Raw genomic sequence first — 22616 nt, 5'->3', positions numbered from 1 at the left:
TTAAAGCAGTAATAAAAATACTTTAAATGCAGTGCAAGCTGACAAACTTGAGTGTGTAGCAATATTAAAGCAAACACAGTTAAAATAAATGCAGTTAAATGAAAAAATGACTTAAATCAAGTGCAGAAAACAGTATAATCAGAAAAAAAAATCAAATGTGTACCCAGTACAAGGCAACACCCTTTTTCAGCCACATGGATGTCACTGTAACATAGACAGACCAAAGACATAACAAGACAAATAAAAAAATTTGTGTCACAAAATTCTGTGGCCGACACAGCCAAGTTTAGAATGGTGCACAGTCATGGACATACAAAAACACACATAGCAGAAAGAGTTGTGCTAGGTCCCATAACACTACCCGAACCCCAATACCAGAACTGCATACTTTGATAAGACACATGGTGCCCATGTAGCAATTGTCACTGCAGTAAACTGAATCAAGTATAACAGTGTGACCACAGTTCACAGTGTCAAACAGCTGATGCTTATTTTTACACAAACACACACACACACACACACACACACACACACACACACACACACACACACACACACATACACACACACTCACACACATATACATCCAAACATGACACAGAGTAGAATTATTGCATGCTAGGCCATGCAATATCTGAGATACATTTGTGATATTTCACACCTGTAGTACACAACATAATTATGTGGACTTCAGGAATCCATGCAACAAAAATATAACACCAACTACTCAGGCCTATGGCATAGAGAGGTGAAGACCTGATAGCCTACCAGATAAAGAAGAGTGAGCTTGATTAGCCAATACCAGCGCACCCATCCTAGGGAGTTGGGGGTGGGGCTTCTAGGCCTGTAATATTGTTAAAACCTAGCAGTCTTTGAGTGAGTTGTCTTCCTCTAATGGTCACTTTAGCTTAAACTGCATTAGGTAGGGACTTCCCTGCTGAGTAAGGGAATGGAAAATGTGTGTGGATGCACGTACATCTCCTTCAGCTAAATAGTCATTGTGAGTCATCTGGCAGCCTAGGGTAGACCACTGAAAGAGACCAACTAACTGACCTACACCTTACTACCTAGCTCTCACAGCTGGGGAAATGAATAAGCCAACAGGACTTTCTTGGCAGAAATTAATTTTCTGTAGGGATCTTATCTAGTGTGACACCAGTCCCTGTGAAATAAATAAGCTGTATGGGTGCAGATAGGGAACCATAGAGCTAGGTGCCTTAGAGGGGTGTGTGTGTGTGTGTGTGTGTGTGTGTGTGTGTGTGTGTGTGTGTGTGTGTGTGTGTGTGTGTGTGTGTGTGTGTGCGTGTGTGCGTGTGTGTGTGTGTGTGTGTGTGTGTGTGTGTGTGTGTGTGTGTGTGTTGGAGGGAGAGTTGTAACACTACCAAAGTCAGCATGCAGGCAGCAATTGACAGGCAATTAGACAACAGTACAACCAAAATATGCATTTACACAGAGATCAAGTCAGTATCTTATAAATAAAATAACTATCCACAGTAGTAACAACAAATATTAGAAACATTGTATTCCTTTAGTTTAAATAATGTGAGTTGCACATAAATAAATGTTATCTATAAGAATAGTCCTCTAAGTACTATCTATCTACTACATTCAGAACACATAATGACAAAAATGTCAGACAACGATACCAGATTAGATTGTATTGTGCAAAGTATGTTCATGTGGAAATCCCAGGATGAAACATTCCAGACACATAAAGTAGTCATCCTCTATTCGTGTTTGGGAAGAACACAGGTTAATCACACAGCTATCCACTGCACACATGCTGCCAAAAAAATCATACATCTCATAGATCCATGTAGGTATTACCTGTAAACAGTAATACCAAAAGGTACACAAAATGAAAGAACAGGTACCAACTAACCAAATACTGAGCTACATGTAATTCCCAGTATTACTAGAGAATGTACAGCTGAAATACATGAAGGTATTTTCTTTATGCACTCACACAGTGGCACTCGTGAGTACAGACACATGCACACAGACATGGACACATTTCATATGTGCCTGCCCAGCACACCCGCATGCGGCATCAAATCACAAAAGGAATGTACATAGAGTACACATGGTCAAGACAACATGCCATTACAACATGTGAGTTCACAAAGACAGTCATAACATGGAACATGACCATGCATTTGTACTGCACAATTATCGAAACCTGTGAGAACTGCAGTGTACTATAGGTGCACTCTATCAGATGAATGACACGTCTGATATTTGAAACACATGTGTACGATGAAAATGAGACCATGGAACATAACTCTGCAGAAACAACACACTCCAGAAAAGAAAACAAGACAAGCAGTAGTCTTTTAGTACTTTCATCACTTTATTCTCTTGAGTCTTCTTTGCTTTCTAGTAGTGTCTTCAACTCCTACCCTTACTTGCTTTTACGTCAAACTACCCAACAGAAAGAAATGAAAATTTCAAAACTGGGAACACAACAAAATCTTTTTACATGGCATTTCCTGCTTGCTTTGATTTTAATGTGTACAGATGTTCATAAATCATCTACTAGGGTCTATAAGATATGTTACCCATGTAATTGTAAGTAGCACATCTCTTCCTAGAGGCAGTAGTGGCTCAAATTAAGGACACATAAGGGATCATTCAGCGGACTCCAGTGCTGACACAGAATCACTAACGGCTACTGTAGTAAATCTATTAGATAAGGTCATGAAGATGGGCATTAAAAATGTTCAAGTAGCCCCAATATAAAAATTTGGTACAGACAGACCTGCAGGTGGGCAGCATAACAGCAACCCAGTATTTAATGATACATGCTTAGTGTCCTTATAAAAGAGTTCACAAATCACACAGCAGTGTACAAAATGCAGAGGGAGGTGATATGGAAATACTGTGTAAGATCAAAGAACTATACCAACAGTTGAATTTGCAAGCCACCACAACTCCAGGACTGAATGAGTCTGTAAATGTTAAGTCTATTTTAAAAATGAAAGCTGTAAACTGTGTATAGGTAATGTTTTACAGTTTTGATTGGTGGTGAGTGGCAAAGTACAGCTATCTGTCCTCTGACTTTGTACTCTGTTTTTTCATTTCTGAAGAAGTCTCAAAAAATAAAGAAACAAAAACGCTAAAATTCTACTGCTTGCCCAAGAATATTTACTGTGCAGCAGGGGGTCATCAGTATATGTTTTTTTTCCTGCTATTGAGCTGAATTGTATGTATATGAGTACAACAGGAACATTAGGGTAGATGATGGCTCTGATATTCCTGCTAGTAGAATTTAATATCCAGTGCTGTGTTAGAAGCAATGCAAATGTATGAAGTACCAGACACAATGGAGTGCGATTCCCAACAGGTCACAGCTTTACCTGCTGTGCAAGGTACTGTCATAGTGTTCAGTAACTGATGTTTGCCAGGATCTTCTCAGTAAGCTTAGTTGCACAGAAGAGGACACAGGATGGGAGGGAAGTGGCTGGGATAGACAATGACAATACCTCTAGTAGGAAGGCAGAGTGGCAATGAGAAGGTGCAGCTGATCCATGAGTTTGTTCTCACGGAGATGAGATTGTCCAGGACTCTTAAAGCCATCAGCTGGACATTGCAATGATGTGAGTGTCATGCTGTTCAGAGATATCAGGAACAGCTATATCTGTATTTTGCATGCTGTGCAGGACTGCCTTATATGTCTTAGGATATAACAGTCACCATCAGACAGGAGAGCTACACACTGCACTAGCCCTGAGTAGTTTACTATTTCAACGTGCCAAAATACAAGCTCATACATAAGATAAATTCTATGAGGCATGGACTACTGATGCACTGATAATGCAGGGTTATACGTGAATTGCTAATGATGTGCAGTTTGGATATCTGAACTAAAGAGAAACTGGGTGGCATTACAACAGCAGAAACGTCACCTGATCATGCAGATTCTGTGGATATACTGAGATCACATGTTCATCATATATAAGACTGGGTAAATGGTTTGCTTGCTATATGATGTCAGTTCAATGTGGTGAACACCTTAATCATTGAATATAAAGCTGTACATAATTATGTGTTCATGTGTTATGGCATAGATCTACACTGCCACATATCTGCTCTCTGACATTTGTTTGAAAGTACAAGATCTCCCCTTCTGTCATAGCAATCTCAACACAGAGCCCTATAAACTACATAGCCCTACCAGAACTTAAACTCTAAACCTAAAATTCTTACGCAGTTCCCATTGTGACTCCTCAGTCTTTAACCCTAAACCTCCACTCTCCCTTCTGACCCTAAAGTCCCTAATCACTGCCTAAATCTAAAACTTCAACACCCATCCCTAAACTTAAATTCTCTTCTCACTCTCTAAATGTAAGACTCCCTCCCAACTCCCTAAACCTAAACCTTAACCTCCTCTCCTTCTTCTTATACCTAACCCTAAAACTTCATCCCATTCACACTCCCTAACACTAAAACTTCATTCCTGCTGCCTAACCCTAAAACTCCCATCCTGCTCTCTAAACCTTAAATTCCCTTCCAGAGTGCTGCCCTAATCTGCATTCACACCCCTTCCCACTCCCTCCCTACATCTGCCACACTTACTTCTTCCAAATTTGAATACTGTGTTCAGGTAAGGTATGGCAGCTACTTGCCCCGAAACTCATATTACAGTTAGAGCCTGAGCAGCGGCCAGCAGAAATTACAAGATGCTTAAGTCATTGGCTCAAGGCAGTGGGCATGAAGCCCTTGGGATCAGAGTACTGGTAATAGAACCATAAGAGTAGCGAGTGTTTTTCTGTAGGGACGCAGAAGTGGCTAAAATGAATCTTCCTAAAAGATATGTTAATGAAACCTCTTGGTGGTCCTCAGCCAAGCTGGTAATGGGTATTTTAAGGATGTTGAGGAGAGTCTGATTTGGTACAAGTAAGATTCCTATCTGTTTCCAAGAACAACACCTCTGTATGTAGTGAACAACATTTAAAAATAAGAGTTCTGCCCTTGCCAAGAACAATGCTCCTTTATGCAGTGAATAACCATTACTAAAGCGTTTCATGCCTTCAAGATTGCAGACAACAGAGGAAGATACAGAGATAGAGGTCAGACATAGTAACTGCACCATATATAAACTTCCCACTATTACTAGCATGCTCTGCAGATCATGTAAGACAAATCTTAAAAAGGTAAGATGACAAATAAACCTCAACATTGCCTATACATAAAAGCCTGAAATGCTATGCAGGAGTTAAATGTGCTTTCTGTGAGCAAATAGTATATGATTTCATGCTTAAGACACTTAAATATCATGTCATTTTTTGGCAGCTGTAGAGTCCCTTAGCACTCCAAAATATTATTCTTCCATTGATTGTAGTGCAAACAAGCTTTCTTCTGAAAAGCAGTTTAAAGAATGGAAAATCTACCCAAATCACCAAGCTCCAAGGGATCCATTTCCCAACTTGCAGCTAGTATAATAGTTAAGACCACCACTCTTGGACTATTTAAAATACCTAAAAGCAAATAGTTGCTACAATGACTATATTATGATACGTGTGTAACATTTTACAATTACAGACTTTTTATGTGAAGAATAATGAACAGAGAATGACATCAGGAGCTATACTCGGTGGTACCCTGCCACAAAAGGGGGGCACCCTCCTCAGGTAGTAAATGAGCAAACACTGGCACACTGTTAAATTCAAGTGGCAGTGAGTGTGAGCAGTAATAATTGTTAGGTGTTAGCAGTCAGATGACTGACCACAAAATATAATGGGGATTACTGCCCAACAAAATAAAATTAGGCACGCATTGCAGGGAGAGACTGAAAAAAAATGAAAGGACAACCCCACTTGCTGACAGTATTATTGAGAAGAAATATGTCCATAGAGTCTCAGAAATTATAAAAACTTCCCGTTTCAATAATTAGAACAATCTAAACCCATCAGGAAAATGCAAACAAATGTGAGAGGCAGACCAAGGGAGAACGAGAGAGAGAGAGACAGAGGAGGTGCAGGACAAGCACAGGGCACCCCACTGTAGGATCAGGATGCTCTGCTAGACAAAGAGGTATGAGGGTTTCCTATTACACATATCTGAACTAGTGCTGCTCAGTCAAAGGAGATCAAACTCATGTCAGCCTAGTCACCAGCTGCCACCTTAATGCTACCTGGCCAGCCTGTCCCAATTATGTCATACTGAGGTCCTCTGGACATGCTGGAAGAAAGCAACAGAAACAAGGCACTTGATCCTGTCCATGGCTGCCACTGACTGAAGAGCACTTAAATACTTAGGAAGTGATGAAACTCAAGCATCCAAGAACATACCTGCACAGGAGTGCTGTAATAATGTAGACTGCCTCAGCTGCACCCAGGGACACTAATGCTTGATTACTAGATTGGTCCTAATGGAATTCCATCCTCAGTTAAATATCTACATTGTTTTTAACCATGCTACCCAGGCTGGCAATTCATTATTTCTAACGACTACTCTTTCAGTAATATAAAAGTGATAATGGCCCAGTGGCAGAGTTAGAGCATCTCTTTGCACCACCAACACCCAAAGTCCAAGAACAGACTTGAGACACCTTTAAGGCTGACTGGGAGCAGATAGGATGAAGTGGTCAGTAATCAGCTATTCTATCCCAAGGGAGGGTTTGGGAAAGCCTGATGCTTTTGCAACCTCTGATGGAGACCAGAAGCCTTACAGGTCATCCACTCAAGTTACAGGAGGGAGGCAACAATGTCTCCAATATCCTTGTACTAGCTAATCCCTAAAGCAGGGACTTTGACCAGCTGTCATACAGATGATGGCTACTGGTTGCATGCATGTGAGTCCCTAATGGAGCCCCCTCTCCCCAGGTGAGTTAACACTGTGGTCAACTTCCTGAGAACATGGGTGGCCCACAAGGAGAATGATTTCTCCAGGGGTACCCTGAAGGAGTAATTGAGTATCTATGGGTTGGGTGGATGTGGAAGCCATAAGAATATCCAGTAGGCTGTAGAGTAGAGATATGGGATAAGTGAAAATAATATAATAAAATGATGTCATTTTGAGTTCCTTTTTTTTTTTTTTTTTTTTAATTTTTTCATACATTGATAGACTTTAACTTGTAGTATGGGATCATGATTATTATGGGTTATTTTGACATATATTTATTTGATTAATAACAAATGTATGCATTTCTTTTCCATTTCTGTTGTGTTTCATATGCTAATATTCCTTGTTAGCTGTTAACAAGATGAGTGTTTTTTTTATCTCATACATATATGATTATGCTGAATTACTGATAAGGTTTCCTTTCAGTCTTGGAAAAATGTGATGTAATATTTCCCGTGTTACACTTGTTTTATAATTATCTATACAGACTGAGTAAACTGACCACTCTGCATTTTTATATGCCATACTCTGACGTATAAATAAAAAGTGTCAAGATAAAAATATTTGGTATGCATCCTTCTAATAAATACTATAATGTAAACATATTACGTAGGCACTCTACCTGCCTTTCTGAATCCTGCATGACATTGTACAGAAGTGATGCACTGGCTACATGGCAGGGCTTTGTAAATTGCAGTCTGGTGCACTAAGTTAGTGCACTGGCACATTTCACGTGCACACACTGAATACTCTTTGATAACTCTGACCTGTGATATGGGATGTTAAGTACACTTTGGACTCAAACTATGACTGAATGTTGAGATAAACTGCTGTACTTACTCTTGCAGGCCTACTGCTACCATAACTTAAGTGTTAATGACACAGATTTTCTTGATTCCATAGATGTGAGATGCACATGAAGAAGTTAGAATGTTTCTACCAGTGCTCCCCACATGCTGCACACTGGATGAGCCCCAATTCCACAATGAGTTTGTTATCAGTTCCTCTCTGTAACAGTTTCTGCGAAGACTGGTAAGTAACAGCTGCTACACAACAAAACATGTAGACCCTCCAAATGTTTGCACAAATATGTTCATTGCTTAAATGGAGCCTTAGTTTGTCTATACAACAAAAGATTGAGACCCTCCAAATGTTAACACAAGTATGTTCATTGCTTCAGTGGGGCCTCAGTTTGTCTACACAACAAAATATAGAGACACTACAAATGTTAGCACATATATGTTCATTGCTTCAATGGAACCTAGGTTGTCTACACAACAAAACATAGAGGCTCTCCAGATGTTGTTGTAAATATGTTTATATTGTAAATAGAGCCTCAGTTTGTCTACACAACAAAACATAGAGACCCTGCATATGTTAGCACAAATATGTTCATTGCTTAAATGAAGCCCCAGTTTAGTCCAAACTGCCTTCCTAGCTTTCTAAAGCTCAACATTGGATAATGGTATTTGGCCCAGAATGACAATAGTGCAACTTAGAGAGTTAGATTTAAAGCTAAAGACCAACACTTAAATTTAATTCTAGTCTCAAATTTACCACCCTTTCAACATTGCTGTAAACAACTATTACAACTTTCTAACACAAAGCTTAAAATATTGCTGCAGACTTAATTTCTTAAATTAATGTATTAATGCTGGAAGCTACCTTGTAAATTTAACCACACTAGTTAAGGAATAGTGTTGGAAAATCTGTATTATTAATTAGACTCATTACTTGATTGAGAACATAGTACAACTGGTCAAAGGATTGCTTCTTAAAACTCATCTAATATAGCAATAACCCACGCCTGGGTGTGGGTAATGCTGGATTTACCCACGGTTGGCGTGGTTTGGTCACGAGGGCGAAGCCCGAGTGGCCAAACAAAGCCAACCGTGGGTAAATCCAGCATTACCCACACCCAGAAGTCAGTTATTGCTATTATACAATGACATTATTTAAGAAAAAAAAATTACTTTTTTAAATAATGGCATTGTATAATGCCTCCTTGCTGCCCTTCCGCAGCTGTCTGGTATTCTGCGGCAATTCTGATGTACTGCGCATGCATATGCCTACGCAGTACATCAGAGCTGTTGGCAAAAGCAATGGAGAAAGCAAGATCTCCATTGCTTTTTATTGTTTCGCTATGTTAAATGGGTTTAACATAGCGAGACAGCTTTAAAATAAGCAACGAAGATCTCCGTTGCTTATTTTAAAGCTGTCTCGCTATGTTAAACCCATTTAACATAGCGAGACAGGTTTAAAAAAAAAGCAATGGAGAAAGCAAGATCTCTGTTGCTTTTTACACACTTTCTCGCTATGTTAAAGGAGTTTAACATAGCGAGACAGCTTTAAAAAAATCAACGGAGATCCCCGTTGCTTTTTTTAAACCTGTCTCGCTATGTTAAACTCTGTTAACATAACGAGACAGTGTTTTAAAAAAGACTTATACTAATGGAAAAAGTTTGGGCGACCAGACCTTTTTCCATTAGTATAAGTCGATTTACAACATGCACGCTGACCAATCAGCGTGCACGTTTTAGAATATTAATGGGGGGTCATGGTATAATGGAGGATAATCACTGGACTAACAGTCAATCAGCTATAAACATCAGTCAATCACAGCTTTCTGAATTTTGTGGGTGTACACTAAGTTGGTATATGAACTGCAGTGGTGGTGTTGCGGTAGCGTTGTCGCCTCACAGTTAGACGTTGCCCGTTCGATTCTCAGTTAGAGCGTCTTCTGTGTGGAAACATGCGTGAATGGGCATTCCTTCATTGAAGGTTGTGCGTTAGGCCCAGCAAACCAGTATGTAAAAATCTACTGCCCATCATTGGCGACCCCTAACCGGGAAAAGCCGAAAGACACACACACACACTAAGTTGGTATATCTGTATTGAGTTTCATTTGATGATGGAATACTTTTGGAAAATAAATATGGTTTTGGAAAAGTGTCTATTGCTTTATTGGTTACATTGTCTATGTTAATGCCAGGCTCAAAGTTGGTTATATTTAGTTAGTAGGAGTGGGGGCTACTTTCTTTATGTCTTCATTATTTTATTGTAAAATATGAATGGTAGATTCTGTCAAGAGTTGCCAGAATGTGAGTATTATTTGCACGTCTGTGGTCAATGTTACAGTATTACTTTACTGATTGATTAATTGATTTGAAAGCTTGGTCACACAGGAGATAAGGGTTGACAATACCACTGGTACAGTGAATACAGTATAGATGCAGAAAATCTAAGGCATAATTATGGCATTAATTGTGACTATAGTATTATTACATGTAGGATTATGATTGAGTCTCCAGTCATAACCATTTACTGAATCTTTGCATCCTTGGCATCTATGTCAAGAATACATAATAAATGGTAATGATTGGTGACCTGATCATAGCTCTTTGAAATGCATGAAACATTATCTACTCTATGTACTACCAGTTACAGAAAAAAGTGTTTAACTGGCTTTGAAAGCTGGTAAAATACTTAGCCAGTGCTGTTACACAGATAGCATGCAGAGGTTATCTCATTTGTTTAACAATTTTGGGGGTAGGGAGTTGACAAAGCAAGAAAGCTGTGGATGTTTTTTTTTAATATTGCTTTAATTTACTTTAAAAAGTTACTTACAGAACATACTTTGCTTCAATATGCAGTTTGTGAATAATAAGACAGGCAATTCTGACTGGCTGTAATGTTCCTTGGACAGAGCAAAAATATGAGGCAAGATATTCAGGGATATTGGAGAGTGAAGGAATGCTTCCTGCATGAGGCATGACCGTAATAGCTTTTTGGGGGGGGGGGGGTGTAACAATTGTCACACACCCCTGAACATTTTGTTATGGTTAGGTCTCACACTACAAAAGTGCTTTATAGGTTTAACTTTTTCCAATATTGGTGCATAATCACTATGATCCATACACTACAAAGGAATTAAACACAACTATAGAGGCAAGACAACATAAACAGATAAACAGCACCAAAGTAGGAGAAAATCGTCAGCAAACAGTTTTGCTGGTTATAGTTACCTTGCAACCCTGAATTAGAATAAGTAGGTAATCAAAAAATGAACTAATATGTTTTTATTTAGTTATCTGTCTATAGGCAGACAGCTAGATGGCTAGGTAGACATAGATAAAAATTCCTGTAATAATATTATGGTCTTCTAGTAGTGAACTGAGAGAAGGCATTCACATTTATCCCAGTTGTCTAGATAGCTGGGCCACTACTTGAATCTAAAGAAGAAACAATATAGTACTACAATTTTTGTAAAGAAATGATTACAGTGTTACAGTTCAGCTAGCACTGGTTATAATTAATTCATTGAGCTACCAAAGGCAGGCAGGGCAGCCTTTGTGTGGTGATGTTAATGTAAACCATGTAGTGGTGCTTCAAGCAGGAATGTATAGGGTAGTGCCTACAGAGAAGAAAATCAATTAATTAAATGGACACCTATAAACACTCATACAAAAATAACCAAAAACCCATACGTACTTACATACAGACATAAATGCAAATATAAATACATCCTTATATGCCTATCTACATATACAAAAGCTGGCAAAAGAGGGTTGATAATGCATTTTATTTGTTAAATTGTTGAGACTAGCATCCTGTAGTTGTTCCTCCCAGGTCTATATAATTTAATTGAAACTCACTTTGTTGAACCCCTCTTCATTGAACACCTTTTCATCGAAGTCTCAAATCAGCGAACAGACTTTTAATCAAAGTTTTTCCCAGGGCAAACCAATGGTTGGTCACCATATGGAATTTGCCCTTTTCCACACTGTAGTGAGATGTCAGAGTTGGTATATTTAGTTAGGGAGGTGTGGGTGGTGTGATGGTTGAAGCCACCCACCTGGATAAGTTTTAAGTTTTTTGATTTTTTTCAGTGGTCTCTAGGGTGGCCTGCCATTGGTTTGCCCTGGGAAACAATTTAGTTAAAAGTCTGTTTGCTAATTTGAGACTTTGATGAAAAGGTGTTCAATGAAGAGGGATTCCACAAAGTGAGTTTCGATTAAATGATATAGACCCATTTCTACCCTTGTCTTCCTCCCATTTTCATTTAGCCTACATCATTTACACTTACTTTGCTCTGTACTTTGCAGTTTATGAACCCATTCTGTTTGTCTTCCACACTCTTAAGAAATCGGTACTTACACATGTCCAACATGAAGCTTGACCCTTCAGCTTGCAATGTATAGCTTCTCCTACCCACTGCATCTTTTCTCTTTAAAACCATTTATAATTTCAACTGATTTTGCAGATCCAACTCTTATTTTCTCTTTTGTCTTTTAAGAATAATGGCCCCAGGTTCTCTAGTTTTGATTCAAGGAGATACCCCTTCATCCCTTTAGCAGTCTTAACTATTTCTTCATGCCCTCTCTGGCATTTTTGTTTCCTGTTTACTTGTACAATCTGCAAAACTGAACTCAGTATTCCAAGTGTTTCTCTTTTTTTTTTTAAAGGAATGTGTATTGCAAAATTAGTAACGCCTAACACGTTAACTAGCTGATTTCATTCAAATTGAAATCCAGTCCCCAGTGACTCCCATGTCCTTCTACAATCTCATAGAGGAAGCTGTATCCACAATCAAATTTTATGCAATCAAATACAACAAACACTATTTACGTAGAAGAAATATATAGAATAAAATTAGATGTCATTTCGTGAAAGATGAGCCAATATTACATTTATCAAAGTTCATCCATATTTTGAGATGTAACATTCCTGCCAAGTATGTTTCCGACACACTTGCTGTTTATAGATATGACAGCAAACTGCCATTGGATGATATGAAGGGAAGAAAGCCAAATGGAATATTTGTATGGATACAGTGTTTCCAAGGAGATGAAAAATTACACCGCTAAGATTTCCATATTTGGCAAGCTGATAGCTGAAATTCCAGTGTGGAAAAATAGGTTGAGAAATTAGGGTTAGATTTTTATGATGTCATTTTAATACGCAAACAACTGACTGTCTTGGTAACTGTATCTTTTTGATGCTAAGAAGAATGCAAGTTCCCACAATTTTTGAATACTTGCTTTAATTAACAAAATGGTGTAATTTAAGGGTGAAAGATTATTTTGTTCTGTTAACAGGAGCTCAGGAATTCTGGCTGTTAACTTCCTCTATGTAAACAATGTTGCATCCTGAGCTATTTTTCAGAAAAATCTTTATTTCTAAAGCTGTAACCATGCAAAATGTATAAATACAAGAGCTGCTTAGCTGCATAGATCTTCATAATGACTATAATGCTGATATTCCAACTCATGATCCTAATTTTATATTTGGCAGTAGTGACAGATTTGTGTCTAATTTATTATACCATTTTTTAAACATGTGACAATATCTCAGTAACTGTAATAGCTAAACACATAATACCTACAAAAGGTTTGTCCATTACGATGCAAGCTTTTAAATAAGACATCACTGTTATTCATTGATACAAATATAAAAAGTATTATGTTTCTCATAGTCTAATAGAAGATCAAATTGTTATATCTCTGTAGCTATATTAGATAGCATATCTCAGAGGCAGATTTCTCTGCAGTGTTGCAGGTGATTCAGTTCTACTTCCCAAAACTGTTGAAATAGCATAGAATGTTCAATATTCATAATAATAGGTATAATTAGTTCTTAGTATTCATAGTAATATGATAACATACCATATCTAATGAAGCACGTTATCAGTTACTGTACTTTTGTGTGTCTGCAGGATCATATGCTTTGCGTAGTTTATTCCCATATGTTAACTATTATTATAAATTATGTGCAACAAATTCATAAGAGTTATGCCAATATATTATACATATAGATATTTTCATAAATATTGGTATAGAATAAATATGGAATATGAGGTGTTCTGGTATGTAATACCATGAACTATCTTGCACTGTATGTTTAAGAAATGCCATGTATCAAGAACCAAGTGTCATAATCCTTGGGTAGAGTATATTTATGTATCACACAAAACAGACCATTATGTATTTCATTTATCAGTTTTAATGTATTTGTATGTATTTTTATATTAGAGTAGTGTTTTCCATTGACTTCAGTGATTTATATTAATTAGCCAGTTTTGTACTGTGCAGGGATTTATGTACTTTGTCCAGATTATTATGACTACAGCATGCGATTAGTAGTTTTCTGACAGCTCTGTAGTAATGTTTATTTAATTAATTGATTAATTGATGAATGTATTTATTTTGGGTGCAGTACCATTATAGTTACTATATGTTTCAGCAGTGTAGTGAAGGTCATGATAAGAGGTGTTACGTTACAGCTTACTATTTATATATTCAGTCTTAGATGGGTTAGAATTGGGTCCATTTGCCAGTAGTACCATTTTCTGACTGTTCCATTCAGCGTTTGATTTTAAATTTTATTTTTTAATTGTTTTTATTTCAAAGGAACCAATGTTTTATGTTTATGAACATTTAGCAAGGGGTGCCTTTTTTAATTTAATTTTTTTATGTATGGTGTGTACATTTGTTTTTCTGTTTTTACAATGAAGAGAATGGGAGTTTTCTTTATTTTAATGTAAGCATATATTTATCTTTGCATGGTTGTTTTAGGTGTGGTTAGAATGTTCAGGGCTGAGTATGTGCCTCTGTTTTGCATGCCTAGTGTATGTACCTTTACTTTAGGTTTTAGCAAGAAGCATACATATGGCAGGTTTAATTGGATTTTAGAAACGTTGATGTCTTGCCAGGAGTGCAGATAAACTTATGATGCTGAAAATGATGCACCGAGGGAATACATAAACTTTTACTCCTTTTTGCCCTCATGTCTGTTGATCATCAGCCCCCTCTTAGTGAATCAGCTCATTCATTTTCTCAACACAGGGTGATTTTTGGCTGCAAGACATTATCATTCCCATTTGGGATAGTTTAAGATTTTTTTTATGTTTTAGCCAATATATATGTATTAGCCATACCCTTTGCATGCACTCATTGACGTTCTGAGACGGGACAAGCATTGAACCAGTTGTGGAGGTGATTCCCTCACCTCTGCAAGGGTCTTTCCCTCAAAGGAGTATTACCCCTTCCTCAAAACATTAGCAATGGTTTCTCCAGTCTCTATAGGGAATGGTCACAGCTGGAGTATCCATGAGCCCCTCCCCACCCTACAAGTGTCTAAACAAGAAAACTGCACTCCCTGCAAGCACCCCTCACTTTGGAACATTCTGACATCTGTGCAGTTACTGAGACATGGTACAAAGGCACTGAGAGCACACCAGCCATGCAGGGCTACAATGCCTTCCATAATTTCAGACCACAAACTGAGCATGAAAGAACCAAAGGAGGAGGTGTATCCATCTTCCTTATGGATACGTACACCTTAAGACTGGTAAAACAGTATGACTCTGTTGAGCTACTCCATGTCTAATTAACTATAGGCAAAGCCCCCTACCACATCATAGCTAGCTATAGGTCCCCCACAATAAAACAGGAAAAGCATACTGAATACCTGTACTTACTGGAGTCACTTGCCATACAGCCCAACACCTTACTCATGGGTGATTTTAATTATCCTGCCATCACCTGGGAAACACACATGACCACAAAAATGCTGGCTCAGAGGATCTTGAACTTTGTCAATGCAAATACTCTGGAAAAGCTAGTCAGCACACCCACAAGAGGCTCAAATGTCCTGGATATAATACTGACTAACATGGGAGAGCACTGCACCCTCCCCTATGTGATGTCCTCCCTGGTAAGATCGGTCCATAAATTAGTCTCGTTCAATGTAATTATAAGACCAGATACCCCATCAAGCTCAAAAACTCTTAAGTATTTTTCAAAGACAGATTACCTCCTACTAAATGATGGTGTAAGAAGTTTCAAAGCCCCCCCCCCCCCAAACGCAGATAACATGGACTCCTGTGCAGAGGTGTACACCATTGCCCTGTATAACCACTTAGGAATTTGTATAGAACCAGCTGTACTTGACTGGATTAAAGACAGATCTTGCCAAAAAACAAGCCACCCTGCTGGATCCCTAGTATAAACAGGCTATACAACAAGAGAAAGAAACTAATGTCCAAGAACAAGAGGGAACTGGCTCAGCAGAGGAAGAAATCCCTCTCTAGCTTAAACAAATTAGAGATCTTGTCAGGTCCTCCAAAGGTAATTATGAAGCAAAATTAGCGTCCCTAGCTAAGGATAATCACAAGGCATTCTTTAAATATTTCCAAAATCTAAAACGGACTACCCAGCTATGCCCTGAACTGGTTGTGGATGGCACCACGCGTACTCAACTGGAAGTAATAGCCAACCTGATAGCTGACAAATTTGGAGCAAACTTCATCCCTCTGTCCCCTCCAGTCATCCTCCAATATATACCTGCCACCATTCCTCAGCCTATTATCTCAAAGGGAGCAGGTAATCTCAGAGCTCTCCAAGGCCAAAACATGGCATCAATGGGGCAGACAACATCCCAGGTTGCCTTTTAAATAACTTAAAACATGACCTAGCAGACCCACTTGGATCCCTGCTTAACCACAGCCTGCAAACTGGCTATGTTCCAGCAGAATGGAGGACAGCAACAATAATCCCTCTGCACAATAGGGCCCATTAACTGACCCTGGGAATTATAGGCCCATAAGCTCGACTAGCCTCATCTGCAAAGCCATGGAAAGAATCATTATGGACCTTATTAACAAGGACATAGGTAATCTTCAAACTCTGGGCCCATTCCAGTTTGGATTTGTTAAAGGTAGATTATGCCTGTTAAACATGATTGACTTCTTCAAGAAAGTCAGCATTTGACACAATCTCCCACTCAGGTATTATAGAGAAAATCTCCCAATCAGACATTAACCCCTACATTACCAGATGGGTAGCTAACTGGCTCACTGACAGGACACATACTGTCAAAGTGAGTGAATTCATCTCTATCAAAAGACCAGTCACCAGTGGTGTACCACAAGGTCCTGTACTGGGTCCTTCACTGTTTGAAATTTATTTCTCAGAAGTCTAGCCAAAATTGAATGGCCTGTGGCTGACCAGGTTCACTGACAATTGCAAATTAGAAGTAATCACTGAGCCCCCAAAGATGTTAATGTACTGCAGACAGGGTTAACAGAAATGACTGGTGCCAAAGACACAGATTAAAGCTAAATGCAAAAAAATGCATTATTATTCTCTTTAGGAAAGCTGACATCTCTGCTAATTACATTATAGACAGCTCCCCTTTAACTGCAGACCCAGTGTTACATGATCTTAATACTCAGGCTGATAGCAACCTGAACTTTGACACCATGTATCCACAGTAGTAAGGAAATCCTTCTATGTGGCACATCTTTAAGTAAAGGCATCACATCTAGATCTAAGGGTGTCATAATTCCATTATACCTGGCCCTAATCAGACCAGTAACTGAGTATAATACTCCATTTTGCATGTACCCTACCATACACCTGTAGCAATTGGAGAGACCATGGAGGTTTCTCACCAAGAAATTACAGGGTACACAAAACAAGAATTATGTGAAAAGACTGAAAGCCCTGTCACTGTCTTCTGTCTCCTACAGGTTGATAAGGGATAACCTGTGCCTGGCTTTCAAACTGCATGAGGGCAATTCACTCCAGAGATTTTAACCTAGCCTCTGACATGAACAGGTCATGCTGGAGAGATAGATGCATCTTCCAGAGACTGACACTTCTCTGGAACAAGCTTCCAATTGATGTGAAACAGAGCCCCTCCCTGACCCTCTTCAAATGCAACCTAGATCAATGGAAGGGTGACAGCAAATTTACTCCTGGGTGGTGCCCATGTCCCACCTGAACAGAGAAAATTGGTATTAACTATCATAGACCCATACCTCTGCGAGCTTCACTCACCTAACCACTGACAATTGGTGCAACTCAGGATAAATATGGTAGGCTTTTAAGGGCTCTAGGGCTGTTAGCTTAGTAACCTTCTATGAAACTATGAACCTGTTAAGAAGAGAGGTGAGTGGTCCATGTGCCTTTACTCAACCCCTGTCTCTGTTTGGCTCCTTCAGGTTCATAGAAGTTAATTGAACCCAGGTCATCTGGATTGCAGTCAGGGCACATCCCTCTGTAACAAGGACCCAGACATGTTTTTGTCATTCCTTTTATCTGAAGTCTGTTATTAAGATAAATATTAATGTTTTTTCCTTGCAGCCTAAACTCACAAATCTCATGGAACTTTCTTTCACCTTTCATCATTTGTAACTAGGTGCCTCATATCATTAAGCGTTTGTCAACAGACATGAAAAAATGCTGCAAATTTTATACCTTGTGGTAACAAATGAAGCCTTTCATCTTCATTTCTTCCAAGGCCTTTTATTTCATGTTCATGTCATGTTGTTCGTACCTGCTTGAAGTCCTGAACCAAACTCCCATGTACCCTACTCTGTAAGCAAAACAATAGTATCACTATACAAGTACGGACATGTTCATATTTATTATTAAAAATAAATACTATTGTCACTTTCATGTTACCTAAAGTAAGAGATGATAAATGCAACATATTTCACATTTCTGTGAATGGTTTTTACTCCACATTCATGTCAAACTGCATGTTTTCAGCACCTGTATGAAATTTTTAACCAAACCTTCATGTTTGGGCATCCTGCAGCAATGCAGCAATTATCTCATGTTTACTGAAGTCACCTATTACTTAAGTAAACTAAAGTGTGTGAAAGATACAGTTATTCAATGTTGCTGGAGGCAAGTCATTTACACCCACATGTACAATGACTGTGTCATATGTGTGCTAAAAGTAGCAAGCCAGTTATCAGTATGACACACCACATTAAACTTGTCAAAAATGGACCAGACCAAACACATAGACCTACATATGCTGAGGCTTTTAAAAGTAACATGCATACAACAAAGGCCTTCTAAATGTAACCTAAGAAGCAAGTACCCTCAGTAACCTTACAAATATATAACATAACCAGCACCCACCTTGAAAAATACATCAAAGAGTCACAGTGTCTCATTTCAAAAGCCCATAATGAAAACCTCTACACAATCCAACATCCTAGTCATAAGTGACTCCACTATGAGACACACTGATGTCGTACTCAACAGGCTGTCGAAGGCGAGGGTCATGGTCATTTGTCTATCAGATGCCAGGATTTGTCATGTCACACAAACACTCTAGTCTTTGCACCACAAGCACACATATGACACAGCCATTGTACATGTGGTTGTAAATGACTTGAGACATTCCACCATGAACTATATGAAGAGACAGACAAGATGGAGCTCTCAGAATGAGTAACTGAGGCAAGTATGAACCTAACCTTGAGCAGCATTTTACCATCACACAAAATGATGCTGCAATATGAACAAAGGATTATTGACTTCATCAATTGGCTTATCTTCTGATGCCATTCAAAGGTGATCTAATATTTATGTATCAGCCTGGGAGGATATGGTAGATAGTTCTAACTGCTTTACTAGGCATGGCCTGGACCTATCCTCTCAAGGGTCTTGGCTAAAAATCTGTCCACACTCATAGTACCTTTTTTAGGTAACATCAGTCCTCAAAAGCTGTCAACACAACAAAACAGAATCTGGATAACATAAAGGTGTTTCTAATGAATGCTAAGAACCTTAACAAAGAACTCCACTCCCTACAAGAACTCCTTACTAGCGGAAACGATATATACATTGTTAAGGAAACCCGGTTCAAGACCATTGAAAGCACTCCATCAGTGCAGGGTTTCAATATCTACCATGTATTCAGGACCAATGTGCTATATGAAGTCACCAAAGGTGATAGTGTCTCCAGATTTATAAAAAAAAAACAAACATTTTACCCCCAGAGTATTTAGAAAAGACAGCAATCTGCAACTCTTCCACATCCAACCCTACCATTAACAAGACCCCTTATCACATGATTGGCTATTATAGTACCCTTCTGTGTCTTCAACTCATAACTCCTACTTATTATGGAGTTTATATGCATTAAACCAAACTCCATTCTCTTAGGGGATTTCAACTACATCTCCATTAACTGAACATATACATCCTCTAACATATATGCCCAGAGGTTTCTGGACCTTATCAGTAAATGCTCTCTGGACCAATTTGTACACACCCCAAGCATGGGAAATAACCTGGCTTGGTCCTCATCAATACAGAACAGCTCTGCTCTCTATCAATTGGGACTTCCTCCCTGATCAAATTAGACTACAGATGTGTCACATTTACCTTAAGACTGAAGCCAGAAGCATCCTCCAATGCCTCATTATTCAGACATTATACTAAGGTTAATCTACTGAAACTTAGTGATGACCTTGCTAAATTCAACTTCCTCTTCCAACTTGATGATCCTGCTGCTTATGCGGAATCCCTTACCTGCAAATTGTATGTATATACATATAGATACATTTGTTCCCCTCTGAAGCAAATACGAATGCCATGTTCTATAATAAAAGAAAAATCCTTATTGCACATAAAAATAAATTAAATCTCTTGATTAAAAAAATGCTCCTGCTAAACTTAACAGGGAACTCTGGATCCTGTGCAAATCAACCAAAGCCAGATATGAGGAGGCAAAACCTACAACCCAGGCAAAGGGCAACCACAAAACCATCTTTAACTATGTTGGAAACCTTAGAAATAATGTCCAGGACTGTGAAGAAATAATAGCAAATGATATCACATACTTAGATCCAGAAGACATAGGCAATCTACTAGAAGATAAATTTAGCTCTAGCTTCACCCCCTCTCACCTCCAACATTCACAGATGTCATACTGTATCCATACTCCCTCAAAACTCTCATGAACAAGTCCTCAAGGTACTATTCAAGGCCAAGAGCAATGCTCATACAGGGCCAGATAAAGTACAAGGCTGCAAGCCAGAAATAGAACCTTTCAAACTCTCTGCAGAAATTATTCAGTATCAGCCTCCAAACAGGCCTTTTATATGATGAATGGAGAACAGCAACTATCATCCACTTGCACAAAGTGGGTCATCACTGGACCTGGAAAACCATCGACTCATAAGTTTGACCCACCTCATCTGTAAGGCTATGGAAAGGATCATTGTGGAATTAATAAATAAGGACATAGGTAACATACAAACTCTCAGTCCAGGCCAGTTTTGCTTTGTTAAAGACATATCCTGCCTACTTAACCTGATTGACTTCTTCAAGAAGGCTACTGAAGCAATAGATAAGGGCATATCAATATATACTGCATATCTAGACTTTGCAAAGACATTTTAACCATTCCACACTAAGGTGTCATAGATAAACTATCACAGAAAAAATTAAGTCCTTCTGTAACTCATTGAGTAGTAAATCAGATCACAAACAGAACCCTGGAAATTTGGATGGGCTGCTCTATCTCCTCCAAAAGATCTGCCAGTAGTGGTATAGTCTAAGATTCAGTCCTTGGGTCATTCCATTTTGACATTTACTTTTCAGATGTCAAAACTTCTCTTAAGGGTTTACAAAGTAAATGTGATGTTTTTTTTTCCTAGAACAGTCCAGGCTGTGTTGTGCCACTGACTTGCCATTGTAGACAAGAAAGTCAGAAAAATGCATACTGTGGGCATCTGCACTTACACCTATATGCCATATCTCTCAGGCTTATTTAGCACATACTATCTAAATGTGAGATGCCAAGGAATTATGGTTTCACCTTTTGGTACCATATGATACAAGTTGCAATTATGTCTTGCTTGCATTGAAAACTGTAACAGGTTGTGGTTGTTCGTGACGCAGCTTGTCAAGATGTGGTGACTACCATGGTCAAGTCAGATGATTTCTGTTACAGTGAAAGCATATTTAGATATTCTCAGAACTGCTCCATGATCCAGTCCCATCTTGCCTATTCTCTGTACCCCTAATTGCAGTCATCTCTAGTAGCAGAAGCTCCTTTCTTCATTCCCATGTTGGCTTAGTTCTTAGAATATTTTGTTACTTTATGAATATAATATTCTGTATGATCCCTAATCTGCATCCAAAATCCCAGTCTATCCTTATTTTGTGAGCTTCCCTCCATTTCATCATCCATTTCCACTTTGAATTATAGGTTTATGCTTGTGCTACATATAGGATGTCCCCAAAAATGTGGGTATTGGTGAACCAGTTTGTGTGTGGGTACGTAGTTTTCAACCATTGTCTTTGGTTTATCTTCATTAATTTTGTATCCTGAAAAGACTTGAACCTATTTCAGAATGTTCTACAACACTGAAATGACCTATTCTGGTTTTATCAGGTACAAAATACTATCATCTGCAAATAAAGCCAACTTTTCTTGATAACCATACCAATTATATCCTTGAATTTGTGAGTCTCTTAATTCTTTGCCAATGGTTCTAAATGTAATGCAGATAACAAAAGGACAAGAGGACACTCCTGCCTGGTTCTTCTGCTCAAACAGAACTTATCAGAGAGGAACCCTGCACTTTAATTTTCACCTGCCACCCTCATCTATTCTCCTAATCAAGTTGCTGCCTGGTTCTTGTACTCTTTGAAGGTATTTGTTTTGGACTGTAATGGCCATCACAAGGTCCTTCTCCTGTTTTCTTCTGATATACCCCATCTATTCAGAACTCCTTCAGAGGCTTCTTGCATTCAGAATGTAGATCATTGTGTTTTTTCTGAAGGGACAGTGATTTAGTATGACTAAAGAGGGGCACATTCCTTGGTAGATTCTGAAAATCATTTCTGGGCTGTGTTGGTCAGGCCAAATTCTGTTTTGTACTGGTTATTCATTAACACATTTAAAGCAGTTTGTAACTGCTGTTTTATGCTAGATCAGACCTTAAAACTTTTCAAAAT

General features: G+C 38.6%; 1 protein-coding gene across 1 annotated transcript in view; it reads left to right on the top strand.

The window, feature by feature from the left end:
• The window catches only part of LOC122813553 (riboflavin-binding protein-like), a 169190-nt gene that overhangs the window by 78881 nt on the left and 67693 nt on the right, over positions 1-22616 (top strand). Inside the window, exon 4 of the mRNA XM_044085934.1 lies at positions 7747-7875. Coding sequence (XP_043941869.1) covers positions 7747-7875 — 129 coding nt within the window. The remainder of the gene's footprint in view (positions 1-7746; positions 7876-22616) is intronic.

Source organism: Protopterus annectens, chromosome 10.part0 (assembly GCF_019279795.1).
Source record: "Protopterus annectens isolate FY-2018-M chromosome 10.part0, PAN1.0, whole genome shotgun sequence".
NCBI lineage: Eukaryota > Metazoa > Chordata > Ceratodontiformes > Protopteridae > Protopterus > Protopterus annectens.
This window is presented reverse-complemented; position numbering and strand designations above follow the sequence as displayed.